This window comes from Sturnus vulgaris, chromosome 25 (genome assembly GCF_052056855.1).
Source record: "Sturnus vulgaris isolate bStuVul1 chromosome 25, bStuVul1.hap1, whole genome shotgun sequence".
Lineage (NCBI taxonomy): Eukaryota > Metazoa > Chordata > Aves > Passeriformes > Sturnidae > Sturnus > Sturnus vulgaris.
The window spans coordinates 4,058,520-4,080,091 of record NC_142267.1 but is presented as its reverse complement, the minus strand read 5'-3'; the positions used below and the strand labels follow the sequence as shown (position 1 = coordinate 4,080,091).

Genomic DNA, 21,572 nt, shown 5'->3' with positions numbered 1-21,572 from the left:
AAGAATCCACACTGCTTTCTACGTGGTCAGCTGAGCTAAGCTGGCAAGCTTCAGTTTTCATTGAGGGGTACTTTGGAGCTCAGACAAACTGCTTGGGGAATTGTAAAATTCATCCCATGTAGCATTTTTGTACAACTGATCTCTTAAGATGAAATATAACCCCAATCTTTAAACAGAGTTACTGAAATTGAATATAAATTCAAGCCAAGATAAAACTCCCAACAACTCAATTCTTCAAACTGCATTAATGCCAATTGCTGCTCTCTGAGTTTTGTTCTGAGCTCCATGCGTTTGATGTCTTCTCCAGTGATGACAACGCAGGGATGCAGGTTGAGATCACCTCCAGGAGGCCTGATGGCTTCGCTGACACAGAATTAGGGACTCTGGGAAAAGGCAAGAGCAGCCCATGCCCATTGACTGATGAGCACACGTGGAACTTCCAGCTTGCCCAGCTGTGGCTGTGTGCAGGCAGCACAAACAGGAGCCCTCAGTTCCTACACAGCAGAGAAATGCAAAAAGCTTTTCCTCTGAAAAGAAGATAGCTCTTAATTATAGTGGACCTGGAACAAGGATTGCAACGTAGCACCAGCTGTGAGCTTCTAAGTCATACTTTGCCAGCTGAAGGATGAGAGAGCCAAAAGGGGATGATTTGGAGAAACCCCCAACATGAGCTGGCCCACAATTTGCTGATCATATGGAGTTTATATACAGAATTCTGCTGTGATGGATTCTGCCACTGAATTTGCTTTTACCACCAGATGCCTCTAAGGACATCTGCTAATCTGTTCAGAGAAATCTCAAAGCAAGACTGTAATGGGGCATGCGGTGGGGGGGGAATTGAAAGCTATGCCAAATTGAGGCTCATTCTTCACACCAGGCATCCTGAAATGACTCACAGGTGCCTCGGACAACATTCCTGCAGAATTTTCATGTATTATAGCTATTCACTTTACACAAATGCACCCAAAAGTTGCATTCATACCAAAGCAACACATACAGGACAACCCTTTTTATTGAGACACCCAGCTGAGATGCTCCCAACAGTTGGATTATCATAGGTCTGCCATCTGTGGAGGTGTCACAGCCTTCCCTGGGCTCCCTGACCTTGCTGACACCTCTGAGACAAGGGGCCTCATCTCCAAGCCTGCAAGGAAAAAGGAATCATCCTGTGGGACATCAGGAATGTGTATGAGGCCTTCCAGGCTCACGTGCTTCAGTTTTGAGGACTGCCAAACTGAGGTCTGCCAAGACAAGACTGATGGTCCAGAGAGGACGACCAGGGGGTCATGGACGTTCCAGTGTGAAGGGAGGTGACAAAAAGATCAGAACTAAAGCAAAAATCGAAAGCCATGAAAGCTGAAGTCAGGCTGATTAATTAATTATTTACAGTCTCAACTCAGCTGGAGGTGTTGAGAAAACCTCAAATCCTTAGAGCATCTGCAGCATTTACCTTTCATGGATGTTCAGATGGGTTCATTTCAGTCTCTTAATTAGTTCACACACCAGCAATGTTAGAACAAGTTAATGCTGTTTCCACAAAGCTCTCGGAGCTCTATGGCCACTCCAAAAAGGTGGTTTTTTAATCCATAACCACCAGTGCAAGCACAGTCACAGAATGAGCAAACATCACCCCTGCAGCCAGCCAAGAAGCTCTCTCTGGGTTCAGAGATCTCCTTCAGGAGCAGGGCAGTCTCAGCACCCAGACTTCAGTGCCCTGCTCTGCCCACGGGGGTGATAATGCTCTGAAGACTTGCTGAAGCCTGGACTGACTTTGGGATGATGCAGCAGGGAAAGAAGAGCAAGTTGAACACATTATGGATGCAAGAAATGTAAACAAACTCCCTGATCATCCCAGCCAGGGTCTCTCTGCATTTCAGGAAAAACAGTTTGATGTATTTGTCTGGCTTGGACTCCAGGACTGATGCTGCTCACCCTGCCAGCCATCTGCCACATTGCTTTTAGTTCTCCAGCCACACATGGCCAAGAGAACATGCTCCCACACCACTGGTTGCCACACCACTGACTGTCTGCTACCCTCCATTCTGATAGAAAAGCTTTAATATTGGACAGAGGTCAACAGCTTTAACACCTGACTCCAGCCCAGGCTGAGTAGGACTTAAACAAAGAGTACTTGTCAGTGAGTCAAGAGCTGGACACTGCCACCACCCTCTGACCAGGAGGAAGCATTTTCCCCAAAGGCAGAACTGGTATTAGTTTCTCTCCCTTAATCCTGAATGACATCAGTGGTCTGAAATGGGAACCCCCCTGCAGGTACAGAGGCCTTGGACCCTCCACACACACCCTGGCTGTAATCATCACTAACTTGTCTTAAATGAGAAATTCTCATGGAAAACAGCAACCAAGAAAACAAAATAATCAACAAAACCCTCACAGAGCCTCCAAGTCCAGGGGAATAAAACACAGCAAACCTTAACACAGAACAGGTAAAAGGGTGAGACTGTCACTGCACCAGCGACACCATGCACAACACTTTGATTAAGCCATTGACAAATCTGCTTTAGGGCAGAGAAATTTGGAAACATCAGGCAATCAAACTGTGAAGTCTGTGAAAGAATGTGATTAATGCAAAAATGTGATGAAACTAATGTGCTTGGCTCCAGAATTTCATGGCACACCCTATACTGGAACCAAATCTGATGGCTTCTTGGCGAGCAGTGCCCCTCTGTGCTCCCCGAACACGGTTATCCGTGTCCTCTTTGTTTTCTAGGTCTGATCAGAATCCAAAGCTTTTATTGTAGCCACATTTCTAAGGATGTGTTTCCCAGGATATGTACCCATAAACAGAGACGTGTACATGCATATATACTCTGAATAATTGCGCAGAATTTCACTCTTCCCTCCCGGGACATAAAAGAGCCAAGTGTTATTAAATTTACGGCGAGTTCGTTGTAGTTTTCACATAATTTTCTTGATGCACTGCAGATTTTTTAACAGGCGGCTGCTTCCTTTCCTGTTTAATGTTAAGGTACTTGTCCAGCCTCAGCCACACCAACATCCTGGATTTCTGTCTAAGTTTATCAGCCCCAGGGGCAAATGTGTTATTTTCTCTATCCTCCTCTGCCCTCCAGCTTTGCGTGGAAAAGGAAAACGAGAGCCTGCACAGTTCAGGATGCAACAAAGGACTGCAAACTCAGATTACCAACACTGCGGTCAGCACGAGGCTGATCTTTCACAGAGGGCAGAGACACATCAGGATGTACTCCATGGCTGAGACCTCCAATTACTGGAGGCTGGGCATGACACTAGCATCCAGTCAGGGGCAGGGGGCAGGGACAGAAGCAGACCTGGTATTTGTTAACTCACATTTGGTATTGTGGCTTTTGCAGTTAATTTTCTCTTGGTTATAGACCCACTTTATGTCTAATTTTTCTTTCATTGCAAAAAGATGTTTGTGTGCACATTGGAATGTGCTCTCCAAGGGAAGACACACAATATAACTGTGATGCAAAGGAAAATATAATACACCAAGGCAGATGCAGAGAGGTTCAAAGAACTGCCTGTCTGCAGGCAAACTTCCCCATCACTCTGCACACCTAAGCAGCCTTCTCTTTAGTCTGCATAGTTCAAAACTGTAGGAAATGATGCTCAGCTCAAAACACTCAGTTCCTGGGGCCACCTGTAAGCTACAGCAACCCATTGTGACCTGATAATGACCACCCAAACATGGAGTGCCCTTGGGGGAATCCACCTGCCAGTACTGCACAGGCTCATTGCAAGTGAGCAGGTGCCTACAAACAGCCCTAGAACATGCAAGAGCATGGGTACCATTTTTCCACAGTGTGCAGAGGGGACCTCTTTGGGGACAGTCTGGGCAGCTCTCATACCATGCATCCCAGAAGTGTTGAATATTGGAAAGAAAGTGTGTGCAGATGCAAGCTGAGTTGGATGGACAAATGACTCCTTCACAGGATGGCTGCTGGCTGTGAGAGACACTGAACTCTAAATATACAGCAAAGAGGCAAAACCAGCTCCAGATACTCACACATCGGTTTGAGCTGCCCGATGAGCTCCTCTTTTGTCCACTTTGCCCATTCCTTCTTGTCGGTGTTTATTGAGCACAGGATGGGGCCGCACGGTTTCCCGCAGTCCTCGATGGCCGGGACGTTCAGGTAGTGCACCAACACAATGTCTGGGTTCTGCAGGGACAGCAGCAAAGAGTTACATCACTGGGGCCAGCACTCTCTGCATTTAACTTCCTAATTAAAACTGGGACAGCAAGCATTGTGATCAGACCCCAGATTGTACTGGATTTCCCCGAGATAAGAGCTGCTCTTTAAAAGAGTTGGCAAAAGATGACGCCTGACAGTTTGCACGTGGCTTCCCCCATCCTGAGGGCCCTCTGCTTGCAACTCTCCTGCTCCACTGGAATGCTCAGCATGAACCTCTTTTCCAACTCTCACAACACCAAATACTTGCAATACTCCTGTGAACACCACTCACAATGAACACCAGGTAATGTGCCTTGGTTTAAGGGACCTTTTGTTCGTTCGTAACAATGCTTCCATCAGTTCTGGTCCACATCAGTCTTTTTTGGATATACAGAAAGTCACCTGAGAACATCAGGAACAGCCACACTCTCTATACAGTGATAGAAAGCAGGAGGGAAGAGCCGAGGAGGCTCACAAACAGTATTACAGAGCGCCCCAAACGTGGGCTCTTTACAGACAGAATTACAAGCCTGTAATTCCTTATCTTTTGAAGATGTTTGCAAATTGCAGAAGGTTGAGACTGGAAGATCCCTTTACAGGACACCTGCAGGAGGAGAGAGGTGCTGGCTCCTGCAGGCAGATCCCACAGCTGACCCTGCAGGAGGATCCCACAGCTGATCCCGCTCCCCTCTCCCTTCCCCCGGGGCTGCAGGGGAAGGACCCTGCTCTGACGCACTGCGGTGCCGTCCCACCGACACCTGGAGCAGGAGCCGAGCTCTGCGTTACCACCCCGCGAGTAAATGAATCATCTTAACAACAGCAGCGGCAACAACTCTGCCAGTTCCCCAACAGCGTCCCAGGGAGATTGTTCAATAGATAATAACAAGATTGAGGAGATGATTTCTCTCCCTTAAGTCATTTACTTCGAAGTTCGCAAACTTTAATGACTGCTTTGGAATTATTTATAAAAATAAATAGGATAATGGTGTAATTAAAACTCTAATGTTTCATTAATGCTGTTAGAGCCCTGTTCCGAGGGGGAGTGGGAGCACAACCCATCATCCGCTTGCACAGGTTGTGCTGATGGGACCACTTGTTTATGAACCAGGGGAGAGCCAGCAGGACACAGACACCTTCACCAAGGAGACCTGGGGAGGGAATTCCTGATGGGGAAAGCACAAAATTGAAGCTCAGCACGCTGAGAGCTGCACCCAGAGCAGCCCGGGGCTGGGGCAGGGGGACACTCAGCACTGCTGGGTGCAGGGTGGGGGTGTGCCCTGCACACAGGGAGCATCCTGCACACCCCCAAGATCAGGGGTGGCTCGTCCATGTCTCCCAGCTCCTCCTTCCAGGCTGGCTAAGAAGGTGCTGGCAGTGGGGAGGCCACTGGTGCCCATGTCCAGCAACATGAAAAGCAGAGCAGCCCCGCAGGGCATCCCCTCAGTAAGCAGACACATCCCTCTGTCTTGGAGAAGCTCTTTTACGTTAGGAAAATATGCAAGCAGGAACTTGCATTTTCTCTCTCTATGGACAGAATTGCAAGCAGGGGATTCTCAGTGAAGATTCTGTGAGAAAGTAGTATCAAATTCTTGCAGCCGGTGCTAAAAAGTTGTACTGCACAGGAAAGAGGCAAAGAAACCTTGTAAGGAACAGCTAAAATTTTATTTCAGAGAGGTTTTGGGAAATGCTAAAGCAAAGAAAACTGTTGGATCTTCTATTCCCAAGATTCTTATGGGACAAATAACTGCACCTTTTGTGTTCAATTGTGAAGTGTTCAAAACCTTTCTTTTCACAGGGCACATCTGCCCCAGACAGAGACAGCCAGAGGACACAGAAAACCATCACAACCTCTCTACAAAGGGGAGGTCTGAAACATCACCGTTCTCGTGCATAATTCAGAAGAGGTTCAGATAGTAAAAATGATTACCCATACACCCAAATAGTCTCCATCAGCTAATTTAACATAATTAGTGATCTAGATGATGAAGTAATAAAAAGTAATATGCTTCAGAGATTTCATGTAAATACACCTCTTGCTCCCAGGGAAGTTTCAAAGAAGGGAGCAAGGACACAGCACTGGTTGATGTGGCAGTTCTGCAGGTGCTTCTACCTTCCTCTCAGGTAAGCTGTGTTTTTCACAGCCTGACAGTGCTGATTTGTTATCAAGCAGGTCAGGATTATGGGGCTTCCTGGCTTCAGTGCAGCACAAGCAAGTGGACCTCAGCAGTGGACTGGCATTAGAATTTATACTTCTTATATATAAAAGCATATAAAATAAACACAAACCAAACAGGTTTTTTCCTTATGGCTACATCTAAAAGTTGACCTCAGACTGACAAATCTCATGAATGCCAATCTACTTGGTGAACTGAAATGTTTTGACACAAATGAAGAGAAAACATATGTTTTAGAAAACTCGTTATTAGCAGCGAATCTCTATTTGTGATAACCTACCAGGAGAGCAAGAGAGATGTGGAAGACTGAAAAAAAATTACAAATGTAACTTCCACACAGGAAAGGTGTCAGGACAGTGGACATGCCAGGGTAGAAGCCCTTCACTGCAAGGGGCAAGGGGGAACAAGGCGAGCCCTGCACTGGGCTGCAGATGGCTCTGGAAACATTCCTGCTGGAAATCTGCCCATCATTCCAGTGCCTGCAGCCTCAGCAGAGCTGCTCTGCTTCCCCCACACCCGAGCTGAAGGCACTGCCATCCGTCCTCGAGCTGGACAAGGCTCCTTGGCTTCTCCTGCCTCCTCAGTGTGGCAGAGGAACTGCCTCCACTGCTGCTGGGGAGTAAGCACGAGATGGTGCAACAAGTGGTTTAACACAAAAAGTCGTTGGTTTTGATGAAGAAAAATGCAACTGCAACATCTGTCTGACTCTTGTTTGAAGCTTCATCAGCATTAAGTGGTCAATAAATCAGACTGGCATGGCGTTACATTTCTTCCATGGCTTAACCATTAATCTAATTCCAGTTCTTATGAGAAATGAAGGAGAAAAACTATGTGATGGTGATAGTGTACATATTATCCAGAAAGTGATAATGGCACCTAATGGTGCTGCAGCCCTCCATCCCAGTGGCTGGAGCAGCCTGGCAGCCTCTGCTGCCCACCACAACCGTGGAAATTATCTGACTAAAACAGGGATTGTTTGTTCCACCAGCCTGCTCCATGTGGGGATTTTTCACGGGAGCAGAAATACCAAACTGGAACAATTCTGGCAGGTGAGGTGCCATGGGCAGCCAGCAAAGGGCTGACCAAGGCTGGGGTGAAGGAATGGTCAGAGCTCCACCATGGTTCAGTCACAGAGGGAACTCTCATTTCAGCAACCACCTTTTGCTTTTTCTTCACTTCCCAGAGTCAGTCCCCTCCGTGGGGAAGTCTTCCTTCTCAGGGAGAATAATCACAAAAACCCTCTGCCTTACCAAAGCATGCTGGTTCCGTTCTCTTCCTCTATTTCTTTTTCTTTTAAAAGCAAAAATCAAAAGCCATTTCTGGCCAGCTTCCAGCTGCTCTTCAGTTGCTCAGCCAAGGCAATCAGCTCAAGGCAAAATCTCACTGGCAGGGGCTCCCAAATCACCAATGACCACAGCTGAAGATAATTTTATTTGGAAAAATACCTCTGAGCTGAAAGTTTTGCATTTGTACTCCCCTGCTGGAAGGATGAAAAGAAGTAACTCATCCTCAGGGGTGATGAGATCAGTGAATTTAATCTCAGCCAAGGAATTACCCCCAAATGCATCCCCTTGCCCCGGCTGGCACTGGACATGTGTGTCACTTTGGTTGTGTCACACCTGTGAATCCCTACACGTGGTGACACCAGCCTGTTCCAGCTCCAGTGGCTACACCACAGAGCACAAGGGTAAGAGGAGGATGACAGTGGGATGCAAAGGCAGCTCCTGTGCCCCCTCCCTCCCTGTTCACCCCAAAAATTATAACAGGTTTTTTCTTTTTCAGCAGCTATTCATTCACAAGGTTTACTTTGTATTTCTCAAACAATCCAAAAAGCTGAAAAGGAAATCTCAGCTTTCTGGGAAGATAATTCATATCCATCACTGAGAGGTGACAGGATTAATATCTGACAGATTATCACCCCCCAAAAAAAGATAATATAAAGAGGTCCCATAAAAAGATAATATAAAGAGGTTTTGAGGGCCTACTATTACATGATGCTTCAGTACCCACAAGTAACTCAGGGACAGGTACTGGGAGTGCCTGTGCATCATCTGTATGTTATCTAAAAATCAAACCAGTGAATGAAACTATTCCCAGACACATGCATGACAGAATCTTCTACTATTTATAGCAGTGTCTTTCTGGATGGTTTCCTCTGGATTTTCAAAGGTTTGAGAGCAGAGTCTGAGATACCTGAAGAAAAAGGCACAAATACATAACACAGACACTGAAGTAATGGAATTTTTTCAGAGACCAAATGCTAGCTTTGGGCAAGATTATTGGTTTGAATCCCAGCAATTTCTTTATCCTTGAACTAATTTCTAATTGAGGTCATGCTATGGAAGGCAACCTGGTGGCTGATGCCTTAGAATATATTAATCTTCCACACTAACTGTGAAAACAAAAAAAAAACCCACTGCCTTTGAGCGTACAACCTACTGCCTTAATTTATCTAGAGCTGGGCATGTTTAATTAGGGAGAACGAGACAATTACCAGAGACAGCACAGCCCTGGCACCCGAGCTGAAGCACTGGAGCACAGGGAAGAGAGTGGGACCCCAGAGCCAGACACAAAAGCAGTTGTTGTGCTGCAGAGCAGGACTCTTTCTGCTGGAAAATCCCTTTTAGCTAGCACAGCACTTGAATTAACCTTGTCCCCTATGGCTACAGCTGGCAAAAGAGCTGCTGGAACTTCTGGCCCTTCAATAGCTTCCTCAGGAAGAGAAGATGCTTGGAGTCAGCCAGGCAGAGAGACATCGGTGCATGTGTGGTTTTAATTGCACTTAAATCAGCATCCTGGCACACACTCACTCAGGAACTCGTGCTAGTTGTCACTGTCCTTGCCTGGGCACAGGAGCTTTGGGTCCCCTCTGGGGTGGTGCCATCCCCACCATCCTCACCATGACCACATCCTGGCCATGGCTGGGGTCTCCAGATTTATACCCTATGGATACAGTGCTTGTCTCGAAAGGCCAGCCAGCCCACAGCTCCAACATAGAGTCATTTTCCCAGTTTTACAGCCCAAATTATTTTGAGTTGTTTTCTTTGTTTAAGTTCAAGAATTTCTGAGACAAGAGATTGACTACAGGATGATATAGCTCCACATACTTTCAATAGAAAGCCTTGGAAAGCAAAAAATTATTTTGAGATTACGAGATTTCCTGCAATTGTTTTAAAGAGAATCAAGATTTCATCTGGCTGTATACTTTATAACGTGTTCCCCAGTTCCTCTTCAATACCTTGGTAAGGGCACAGCACACAGAGCAGGCAGCATTTAAATGGCATGAGCAGCAAAGTAAGAGAGTCTTAATATAGAACAAATACCAAACACTCACTAATACATTGTCAAATGTGATACATTTGAAGATATTTTATATAGAAAGAGCTGCCTCTAAATACTCCTGAGGATCATGTTTACTTAACGTACACTTTGAAAGATACAGAGAAATAACATGCAGTAATTCCTGGCCTCCAAAGTTCCAAAAGAAATTGATTTCTGGGATGTTTTTTATCTTTCATAGCAATACCTCTAGTGCTAGTAAAAGCTGTAACAGGAAGATGATGTTACACAACCAGAAACAAAACAAAAGGCACTTCTCTTTCTCACACAGGTATTATTCTTCCGGACAATGGAAATTTCTTTTCATCTGTGTCACCTCTCCCAGCTGGAAGCTTTAACTTACACAGACAGCTGATAGGGACAAGATGATTCTGCCATGAGCTGGGGCTGTATTTATTTATGTAGGAACATGCAGGGAGCTTTGCTACTAACACAGAGGTCCCAGGGATGGAGATGCAGCAGGGAAGTCTCCTGTCCTGCTTATTGCCCCAGAGACCATGGAAATGGTTTCATGGGAAGGTCTGAGGACACCACAGTCTGTGGCACTTGTGGTGTTGGTACTGCCTAGCATGCAGGGCACCAATGGCAGAGCATCCCTCAGCATAGCCTGGCTCCCACCCACGTCTCCAAAGGGTTTTCTCTGAGAACCACGGTGGGCTCCAGGCTTCCACCCACAGAGAAAGGCTCTTTTTCAAACCCATGGTTTTTACTGTTTGTCTGGATTCTTGAAAGACCAGCCTGAGACTTTCACAGCTTTGAGCTGTCTGTCAGAGACAGCTGACTCAGTTAATAGCTGTCTACAGCTATGCCATTGCTTGTGTATAAAAACACAGCTATCATTAAAGCACGCAGAGAAAACTTAGAGAAAGCAACCTGCCTTACTTCAGCTTACTCAGAGATACTCCTTCTTAACACCCCTGCTCAGGGAAAGTATGAAACAGCAGCAACAGCTGCCTTTAACCCAGCTGCTGCAGGCAGCACCGACTGCCTCTACAGGGAGACAGATTTGCCATGGAAATCACCAAGGCATCTCCTCCTCCTCCCTGTCACTTGCTCTCTGCAGTTTTACAATTCATTCTGCAAAAGCCTTGAGGATTTTCAAACAATAGCGCTGAGGGCAAAGCAAAGGTTTCTTTGGGTTTGAACTCCTCCGAGATACTCTTCCTGACAAATGAGGCTTATTATAGCACACACATCTCTTGCTACACTGAGTATATTCTGCTACTCCAGCTCTCCACCTGTGAAGACTTTGCACAGTGCCTCTGTATTTTCCTATGTTATACCTGTGTATTGCAATCATTTCCAGAATAGTGGAATTTCATCTGCAAGGAAAGTGCTGCAGAGGAGAACATCAAAGCCACGTGGTATTTCAGTATCCTACACTTGAATTCTGCTTTTCATTTTCAAAACATCTCAAAAAATTTGCCAACTTATACAGCCCAATTTATACATTGGGATCACTCGATTTAATAGCAAAACATGGCTCTTTATAGGGTAACACAAAGCAAAGGCTTGATTGCCAATAAAGCACCCAGGAATCTTCCAGCCACCAAGACTGTAGATATGGAGCAGAGTTCTGCCCTGCAGCTGCATGAATACTTTGAAATCATCTTTGAAATCATTCTGCCCAGGCACACATGGGCAAAGTCCCAACAAATCACAGACACAAATGTAAATATTGAGGTACTGCATATGCTGTAACAGTGCTGCTCTCTTTGCAGGCTGCTGCTCTGTAAAAGATTTGCGCTACTGCATTTGGACTATTTTTCCCCACAAGTGTGAGCCAGAGATCCCTCAGCTGACATTTGTGAGGACTCTTTATTTTTTTTTTTTTATTCTGAAGTACAGAATCTCTTCTCCCTCTTTCTGTTTTTATTGCAACCTTTACATGGGAATTCTGTCATTGCATTTCAAACGAGCTCAGGCAGAGCTCAGCTTGGAACACTTCCATCCCCATCACCGGCCAGAAATGCCAGCATTATAAATCATGCCCCAAGTGGCTTCTGCCCTTTCCCAGCTCACCCAAGCCAGAGATACAATAATAGTTGGTCTGAAATAAGAAGAAATTTTAATTTCAAAGCTCCACTGACATTCACCAAGTGCTTTCAAAGTTTCTATCAACAGAATGCGCTGCTTCCAATTCTAGTTGGAATGAAGATGGTGCAAGTTTTTCTCTCAAGCTGATGGCCTAGTTTGCCTCAATAACACTATTATCTGTTAAATATTAATGCATTTCTGTGAATTAAGAGCAGCTCTATGGGCACCTGCAGATGCATCACTTCTTACTTTTTTAATTGGTATTGTTGTAGGTGGACCAAGTAATATAAAGCTGACATTTCCAAATACCAAACAAGAAAAGCCCAGGAGATTTGTACTGAGAGCTCGTGATAAGCTTTCCCTGCAGAGACATGCTGTCCTTCAGCACTGCTCCTAAAGCTTCACCAAGCTCCAAGTTACATTTGTACATACAAAAATGATTGTAAATCATTTGGAAGAGGATTGCCCCTCACACCCCATGTACACTTCCCACAGCAGCAGCACGATGGACTGAGGATGTGTCCAAGAGTTGGCCCATCTGCACAAGGCAGCAGAGCAGCAGCTCAGCCCTTCCCAGCCCCACACATCCCACCTGCCCAGCAGGAAGGGAGCTCTCTGCAGTGCCAGAAGGTGACAGCAGCTCCAGCAGCATCCCAGGGGCTGGAGCTGGGGCTCAAAGTGCTCACCAGCCCTGACCCCTTTCCCCACACCTGCACAGACACAGTGCAGGGGCATGGGGCTCCAGGAAAGGAGGCACATGTGAGCTTGATGCCTGCCTGAAGGAACAGCAGATAAATGCTATTTAATGTTCCACGCAGCCTATACAGGATGTGGTAAGCCAACAAGCCCTTTTTATTTCTATTCTTTGCTCTTGCTCTGAGGGCTCTATCATTTATAGCTTCTTTAAATTTGTTACTTTTGATATCAGTGACTGGTAATACGATTCCCGGAGGAATAACATCAATAACCTTCAAAACACTTTCATAATGTTGCCTTTGATAGTCTTGCAACACGTTTGTTCCTATGGCAAAACCCTTATGACACTGCTATACAGCACATAGGTTATTCACTGAAGGTTTTGTTGTGCCTGGATAACCCTTCCAGACATGAGTAATGCCAGTGCCAGGAACTCCAAGGTTCTCCTTTTGGAGTCCAATTTTACTTCTGCATCGCTTGTGAGGGTTCACAAAGTGGAGGGTCCAAACAAAAGATGCATGAAAGCTCAGTAACATGGGGCTGTGCCCAGTGGAAGAGATGGGCAGGTACCAGGGACACCCCAAAAATATCAAAGACATGCCTCCCTCCATTCTCCCTACAGCTCCTGGCTGTGACTCATTAGCCATGGTGTCCTGAAAAGGATCCACAGCAGCCAGCTGGGAACTGAGGCAGCACTTTAAACCAGAAACATCAAATCCTAAAGCAAAAAAAGGAGTATCAGACTTGAATTTCTTCTGAACTGAAAGAAAAAGATCACTAGACAACCTTCTTTCTTCTTCACTACCACTCGGAAGTCTCCTGCATACAATGGCATTAACAAACAGGGATTAGCATCTCTCACTCCTGCTGTAGGCTGGGAGACAGCCCAGCTCTCTGGGCCTCCTCCACATACACTTCGAGACTCCCACGTGGATGCCTTGGAATCTTAAAAGGAAATGTGACCCCAACAGTGCTGCTGCGGAGCTCAGATGGGCTTCTCTGACCTGCTGATAAGAGAGGAATTATCTCCTTATCAGACCAAGGACTCTGACCCCTTTCTGGCCACGCAGGCATTCAGGTTCCTCTTGGGGAGATCTGACAAACGGATTTTGTTCCTCTCTTTCATTATGTCAGAGCAAGCACAGAAGCACTCCCAGGGTGGACAAACAGCTCTGGTAAGTGCCAGCACAACTCTGAACTCAAGGCAGAGGCACACATTCCTCCCTGGCTCCTTTTTGCCCCAAATCAGGTCTCTCTTTCACACACTAAGAGCAAAGAATTGTAAATTGGACAGTGAGCCCATCCTGCCTCAAACTGCCAAGTCAGAGCAAGCGACCTGGCTGCTAAGGGAGATGCTATCAGGGATGAGCAGAAGTTGCTACAGCAAAGCAAACTGCCCTTCAGCCTGATCCATCAGTCTCAAATTCGCTGCACAGGAGCAGCCTGGCAATCTCCCAGCACACGACAGTGCCCTGATAACCTCCAAAGCTGTGTTATTTAAGCAGAGAAAGGTGAGCTTTGTTTAGCCCTTGGGCTCAGGCTGAGCCGATGACAGATGCCGACACTTCATCCAATTAGATTTTTAAGTAGTGAGCGCAAATTTATCAGGCGAGCATTTGGAGATGTGGCACATGAGAGTTATCGACTTCTTTGGTAATTCCATGGCTGCATCTCTCCTGGAGAGTCTCCCTCATCTTTTTATTTCACAGTATGCTCCAAGAAAAAGAGTAAAGTTTTGGCAATGCCTTCTGAAGCATACAACAAATAGCAATGCAGTTGCCATTAAATGCAGAAATTCCCTCCCCCTTTTTCTTTTTATCTACTTGCCAAATGTAACTATAAAGCTGAGATATTTTATACACTAAGTGCTGCTGCCTGTGGTGTACATTCACATCAGCAAGAGAAAAGAACACACAAGGCATATGACATTGTATGCCTTACAAAATACAAAAAGGCAGGAAAGCTTCTGAATTTCAGTAACAGATGCAGACTATTACACACAGCCAGTCATTGCTCATTTCACCCATCAGCTACTTGACCCAGCTACATACACTGGTATCTTCTGAGACATCCCAAAAAAGCAGCAGTGGTTGGAACATCCAGTGCCAGACACGGGAATATTAAAGTTTAACACAGGCACTTTTAAGTTGGTAAATGCTCAGCAAAGTAAGCACAGATCAAAGGGGTTTTTGAGCTTAGGCATCGATGCATCTGAAAAAGCATCTAAGAGAGAGGTAACACTGAGGAATGAACAACTTATGACAAGAGTCCTTGAAACCCCAGAAACAGCAATACTCTGCACTATCCAGGCTCAAGAGTGCTCTGTGCATTTTCTAATTTACTGCTTTTTCCTTTTTTTCCTGTCTGCACAGAACATGGAAGAGGAATGGAGACCCTTGTCTTGCTGTCCTTCAAATAAAGGACAGACCAGGTTTTGTTCTTCAACTTGGACCTCTCAGATCTGAACTTCATCAGACAGCACAAGAACTGACCTGAGGGTCTGTTGTTAAGTGTGCCACACATGACTGCTGGCAGGGCTGATTTTGAGCAGAATATTGAGAGTCTTGCACACCCACCCACATTTTAGCCTTTGTACGTATCCCACATAGGTTTTCTGCCTTTTATTCCACTAGCAAAGACTGCCTGTTTGAGTCAGAGATCAGAGACCCTGCCCAGATGCCTCCTCTTTGGTGCTAAAGACGAGTGACTTCATTCATCCAGACACAGATTGTTTCTCTCTGATACTGCTGGAATGGAGAGCTGGTGCTCACTCAGCAACAGCACGATTTGAGGTGACTGCAGTTGTGCCTTTGCAAACCACTCAACAATGAAGATTTTCATCTTGGCACAGACACAGGAGCTGCAGCTGCCTTCTCCCCTTCATCAGGAACATTTCTATTGCTGTCAGAGGCATTTCTGTCACCTGCCACAGCTGCAGAGAGCGAGGAAACGTCAGCGACAGCAGGAATTCAAGTCACCAGAATTCTCCATGTTATCCCTCCTCACTTTCAGAAGGACACACACCAGAAGTGCAAGTGCCCTGTGCAGGGCTGGACACTCACTGTGTCTGCCAGGACCACCAGTGCCCACCCCAGCAGCACCATCCTTCCTGCACTGCGTGTTCACAGCAAGAGATGGAGCAGAGAACAGCCCAGGGGATTCTGTTCTCATTACACATGCAACAGCTGATGATGCTGTTCCCAAACCCTGAGACTGGAACAGAGGCGCTGGAGATGCTGTGATGTGAAAGCACAAGGAAGACCACGTCCTGCTGGGCCCCCTGAGGAACAGGCACCTCACATGGTATGTGCTGTCTGCCTGCCACTAAAGAACCCATAAAGGAATGTGTAATGAGATGACAGGCAACAAAACCAGCGTGGGGGAACACAGGGATTCCCTGCAGAGCCTCCTTTTGACTCTGTACTAGGAGAGCACTCTGAGGAACGTAGCATCCACCTCTTTTTTAGCAGAAATACCCTTGCAAGAGGAGATCCTCCATCACCACTATTCGGAATGCTCTCTTGTCTTGGTTTCCTGATGTTTTGGTGTTATGTCAGAAACATTTCAGTTGTCTCAGTACTGCAAGAACCTGAAAAAATGTCACAACAATCTTTCATCCCAATTTGCATGTACAATTTGGAAATGACTGAAGCAACCATCACGCCTAAGGAGATGAGAGCCTGTTTGCTGAAAACCAAAGCCCATCCCTGCCACACCAGAAGCTGCAGCAGGACAGGTAAAATGCCCATTACTGCAGTTTGGTTGATGTGGGGATGGTAACAACAGCAGAGCCCAGAGCTTGAAGGCACATTCCCAGCAATAGAGCAAACTCTCCACAATGTTCACCATGTCCTCAAGTCATTCTGTTTTATAGATAGAGACACAAGGAAAAAATGAAATCTAAAAAGCATTGTCAACTTGAATGATTTTTCAGGTTCTTGTCACTAAACAACCATCATCCCTCAGAGCATACGAAAAGCAATAAACCCAATAGAGCTAATAAAGGAAAACTGTGTGGAGCTTGACAGATCTGGCTGTCCCTGGCATGTGACAGCCAATTTTCCAAGCAGGCAAATTGAAGCTGCAGCAAACTTGTCCACAGGATAAGTGAGACCCTGACAAAACCAGCACCGACTCCTGTTTTTTTAACACTGATAAGTTCTGCTAAAAAAAGGTCAATTTGGAAAGAACATTCAAAAGGTTCTGCAAAATACATTTGTGGCCAATATAAAAACTGCCCAGTAATTGCTGTTTATTGTCTCACCTCTGCTGAGCACCAGCACGAACCCAGTGGTCGGTAACACACATAAAGGGACACACCTCACCTTGTTAACACTGGTTATCCACTCTGGCTGGGCCAGCCCATGCCACCCCTCCTTCTCTGGGTTTCTCTGAATGCTGAAAACCCATCAGAAATTGTAGTTTGCTCTAAAAGCTGGAATTCCTTAGGCAATGTGGCAAACCTGCACAGAAAGGTTTGCGGGGAGAGTCTGTGATCAAACCAAGACCTAATTTACCCAAGAATCCATTAACATTTCCTCTGTGTACTTACTGAATGAACATGCTTTTGAAGCCACTTATTTACCAATAAATTACAATGGTCTGGAATCATTAGCAACAAAGTAAATTGTTTTAATTGATCTGAACTTTTTTGCAAGGAACTTCCTTCCTGTATAATTGTACTTTCTAAAAGACTGAAACAGCAAATGAAAGCTCTCTTGGAACTTTGGGTCTGTAAAATGCTTCCTATTCTGAAAGGCTGAAATTACAGAAATTAAGAACTTAACCATTCTTCCATTTTTGCAATGAACCTTGAATCTGCCTCATGAACTTTATAAGAGGTCAAGGAGTTTTCTATGTGGAGGGACATGCCACAAACCACACACAGACAGCTCATGTAGGAGCTCTTGCTGCACAGTCCAAAAACTGTATTACAGAATCACAGAATATTCAAGGACTTTATCATTTTTTTTAGGGATTGGAGAAGATGAAGACTATGCAGATTTAAACAACTGCAGTTCATTTGGTAGAACTTCAGGCAAATGCAAAGGGGCAGAGGTCCTGTTAAAAAAGACTCAGGCCCTGTCTGTCTGAGTAATGGCAGCCTCTGCAAACAGAAGCAAAGCTGCAATCTAAAACAAACACAGTGCACTGCCATCAGGTATAAATACATTTCTATTCAAATTGGTTGGGGGCGTTCAGAGGAAATATTCAATTTATAAGTAGAGTATAAATGGCGTCTTTCAAAATCAGAGTTTTCGGCACAGATTAGCTCTCCATCCCCATTGCTGCTGAGAGGGCTAATCACCTCTCAGAATCAGTGCTTCTGCTCAACCTGACACTGGAAATAACATGTAATTATACTGATTAATTCTGCTGAAAACATACATTGTTTTGCTATAGAATGTAAACATAAAAAGGTGAAAGTGTGTTACAAATAGGAAAAGCTGCGCTGTTCAGAAAAACCCGCTCAGGTGCTACAGGCGTTGGAGTGACTGCATTTATTAAAAGAGCAGCACTGATTCCCACAGCTGCCTCCTGACTTCTGAGGGAGAAAAAAAAAAGCAGAAGAAAACTGGTGGATATATGACCCAGGAGCATAATTGCAGCCTACTAAAGGCATCCAATTATTTATATATACATCAGAATAAAATGAAACAGAACAATAAAAAAGGACTGCTTCAAACAGCAGCAGTTCTGCACAGCATCTGCTCATTGAAGGGCTGATGTGGCCAAAGGACCCCAGGCTCAAACACGGGGCTGATACACAGGGAGCTCAAGGGAGAGGCAGGAAAGAAACAGAAGGAACTCAGTCCATCTCCTGGGAGTGAGGTATTAACAGCCAATAGACGAAATACAAAAGGGCCCACAAGACAAGGAAAAAAAACCCTAAAATTAGGAATTCCTCCTTGCATAGAATTACAGCAACAAAGCCTGGTAATTTTGCAGAAGACAGCAGCATTAACACAGAGCACTTAAAACCAAGAGATGCCTTTCTCCTTAGCTGCATCTTGCTGTGCAATGATCTGAGAAGCCACTGAAAGAAAATTGCTTGAGTTTCCATTTTAGAGCTGCACTTAACTAAATACTATCTGTCTTCAGACATATTGGCAAGAAAAAGTAGCAAATTACTTGTTTTTCCTGTAGCACCTAAAATCCCAAGAGCCACAGTGTCAGTCCCTTGTCACCCACAACCCCCGATGCCACCACACCGCTGTCACCACTCTCCCCGCGCGCTGCTTGCTCAGATTCTTTGGGTGTTACTTTAATTTATTCACAAACACAAACCCCCACCTACAGCAAAGCACCCACATCCCACAGGACGGCAACAGGAGTTTCCAGGACCCTTTTGCAGCACGGCAGGTCGTGCTCTCACGAGCCAGCCTTGCCCTGGGATGGGGCAGCCCCCAATACCTGGCTCCTGCAGAGCATCTGCGCCGCAGGCAGCTCCTGGAGAGGAGGACCCGGGGTTTGCCTGATGATAAACGGAAGGGAAAAGGCAAACACAAAGCTGCAGCTGAGTAAGGAACATTAAGTCTGACATGGGGAAGCTGTGATGCATTACTCAGCCTGATAAGTTTAATGTATAATTTAGAAAGATATCACCAAAATGGAAAGGAGAAGCTGTTAAGCAGCTCTGAAGGGTATTTGGCTCAGGCATCACATGCAGTTAGTGTTCACAGGAAGCTGCTTGCCCCATGGCACAGAACCACCCCTTGCCCAATAACTTGATTTAGATGTGTGTCAGCACTGAAGCACTTCAGAAGGAACTCATTCCTTTCCATAGGCTTTTCACTGAGTATTAGGTATTGCCTCCCTGCTTGATAAACAAAGTGATCAGATGGGAAAGCCCTTCTCCAACTGCTGCTCAGAGTAATAGGCTCAACCAGGCAGTTTGAACCCTTTGACAGCTTGGAAGTCACTAACAATCCCAAATTACATTTTAAAGACCTTAGAGAATGCATCAGCAGAAATAAATTATTAAAAAAAAAAACAAACCAAAACTCACTGCTCACATAACATATCAGCTGTTATGGTATTTGTTTAAAAGAGTATAAATGACAGCCACCTTGCCACAGTCCTTTGAAGAAATACTTATCTTGGGGGAAAAAAGAGCTTTGCTGGGGAGCTTAGGGAATCTTCTGCCCTTTTGGTTTCACCAGGATATGCAGAGGAGGAATGCTGCAGCTGCTTATTGAGGAGAGCTGTAGGCTGGTGAATGACAGCTCAGCACCTGCCTGACAGGGGGAGCATTGACAAGGAAAGGTTTAAAGGTTTATTTGCCAGCTGAATTTGCCCAAAGTGTCCCCTGGAGCCCACATTTCAGAATTAATGACTTCTGATACTGCTCATGTGATCACCAGAGGGCCTATGGAAAATATTTTGATGATGAAGGATGCCATTTGTTAACAGAATGAATATGAAGAGCAGAGAGAGAGGACATCCCAGGACACCCCCAGCACAGAGCACACCCATGCCACCCTGCCACCAAGGATGGGACAGTGCAGGGGCCCAGGACAGCACCTGCTGCAGCCCAGCACTGCTCTCTGCTCAGCACCTCTGGAAGGATTCCAGCATCCCTGATGAATCTTTAGCTGCTGACTTGAATTATCTTAGCACAGCTCACTGCAGGGAGCTCAGTCAGGTCTCCATGTATGCCCTGGCCCCAGAAAACCATCACCCTAATTGGGGAGGACTGGCAGGCTGTGTTGGGAGCACAGTGCCTGCCCTTAGTGCAAATCCACACTGTCCCACCAGGGATGCTCCTCCACACATCCACGTCATGGCTGCCATGGGCACTGACAGGTGAATTTCAAACAAAGTAGAAATGATGGGTGGCAGCAGGTTAGACCTAAGACAGGAAGAAAATTCATCCATGGAGCCAAAACAGCATTGTGGCATGGGAGGGAAGAAGGTCACACAGCAGGACACAGACAAAAAGCTGTGAAGGGTTCCAGAAGTGCAGGCAGTCCCAGAAAGGTCCAAGTATTAATGTCCCTTCTGGCAGTCCCCCTCACAAGGTTGCTTGTTATTTCCCTGGTTTCTCTCACCATCCACAAATTTTCATTCCATTTTTGAGTTTACCACACTTGAGAAGGGAATGACATCTTTCAGCAGTGTCACTGTATTTCCTTTCCTTAAATCAGATTTAACTTGTGCTGCTCTTTAGCAAAATTCATTGTCCTCTTATTCAGTATTACCAGATAAAAAGGACAGAGCTGTCTTATCTACAATTTTGGGAACAATTCCTCATCTGACACAGTATTTGTACAACACGGCCATTTGTCTTTTCCTAGTCTGTTAATATTGACCTTTTCTATTTCCTTTAAACAGGACCTTTCCAGAAGTGATCTCTCCCCATCCAGCCCCTGTTGAATAGGACGATCCAGCACCACCTGCAGCACCTTGGACAGGGCTGTGACACAGGAATAGGATGCATCTGGTTTTACCCAATCCCTCTGTTCTTTATTTTTATATCAAGTTTTTGCTCTTGACTTTAGTTCCATATTAAGAGAAACACTGACAACCCATGACTCTCTCTAATGATATCCTAACCACCCTCAAAGTGCCTGCAGGACTCAGAAACAGCTTTCCTATTTTGTCCCTGTTTCTCAGCTTCATTAAAAATATAGGTTATAAAAGGTTTTGATTCTTGCTGGCTCATTATCCAGAGCACCCTGTGCTCCAACACCAGTCTGAACAACCCCAGTGACATTCCCATCCCAGTGGCATGGCTTTTCTGGCTTCCCACTCCCAGTGAAGGGGGAGATGCTTTTCAGGACACACTGTCACTGCAACTGCTCCAGGAAGTGCTTTATCACACATATATTTTAAACTCTTGACAACACTCACACAGAGATAAGTGAACAGGAACTTGGGCCACAGTTTTATAATATTTTCCCTATTTCTAGTGGTTTATCTCCAGAAAATATCAGTATGTCTCCCAAATCCTTACAAATCAGTGCAGCTGGCAATATCAGCCTCTCCGACCTCAGCCAGTACTGCCTGCAATGATTCACTCAGAATAATCAGCTCAAAAAGGGAGCCCTTGCTCCAGAAGCCTCTGCCTCCAGCACTCCAAACACCAGGCACCCACCTCTGCAGTGAGACCAGAACTTTTTGGGATAACGTGCTGCTGTTTACTCAAAGCAACAAG

The 21,572-nt window shown here is 45.5% G+C and overlaps 1 protein-coding gene across 7 annotated transcripts in view; it reads right to left on the bottom strand.

Annotated features, from left to right (window-relative positions):
• Positions 1 to 21,572, bottom strand: part of CAMTA1 (calmodulin binding transcription activator 1) — a 235,027-nt gene that overhangs the window by 51,151 nt on the left and 162,304 nt on the right. For all 7 annotated transcript variants that reach the window (XM_088178821.1, XM_088178816.1, XM_088178817.1 and 4 more), the window contains one exon: positions 4,004 to 4,157. In XM_088178821.1, the coding sequence (XP_088034947.1) occupies positions 4,004 to 4,157 (154 nt within the window). The remainder of the gene's footprint in view (positions 1 to 4,003; positions 4,158 to 21,572) is intronic.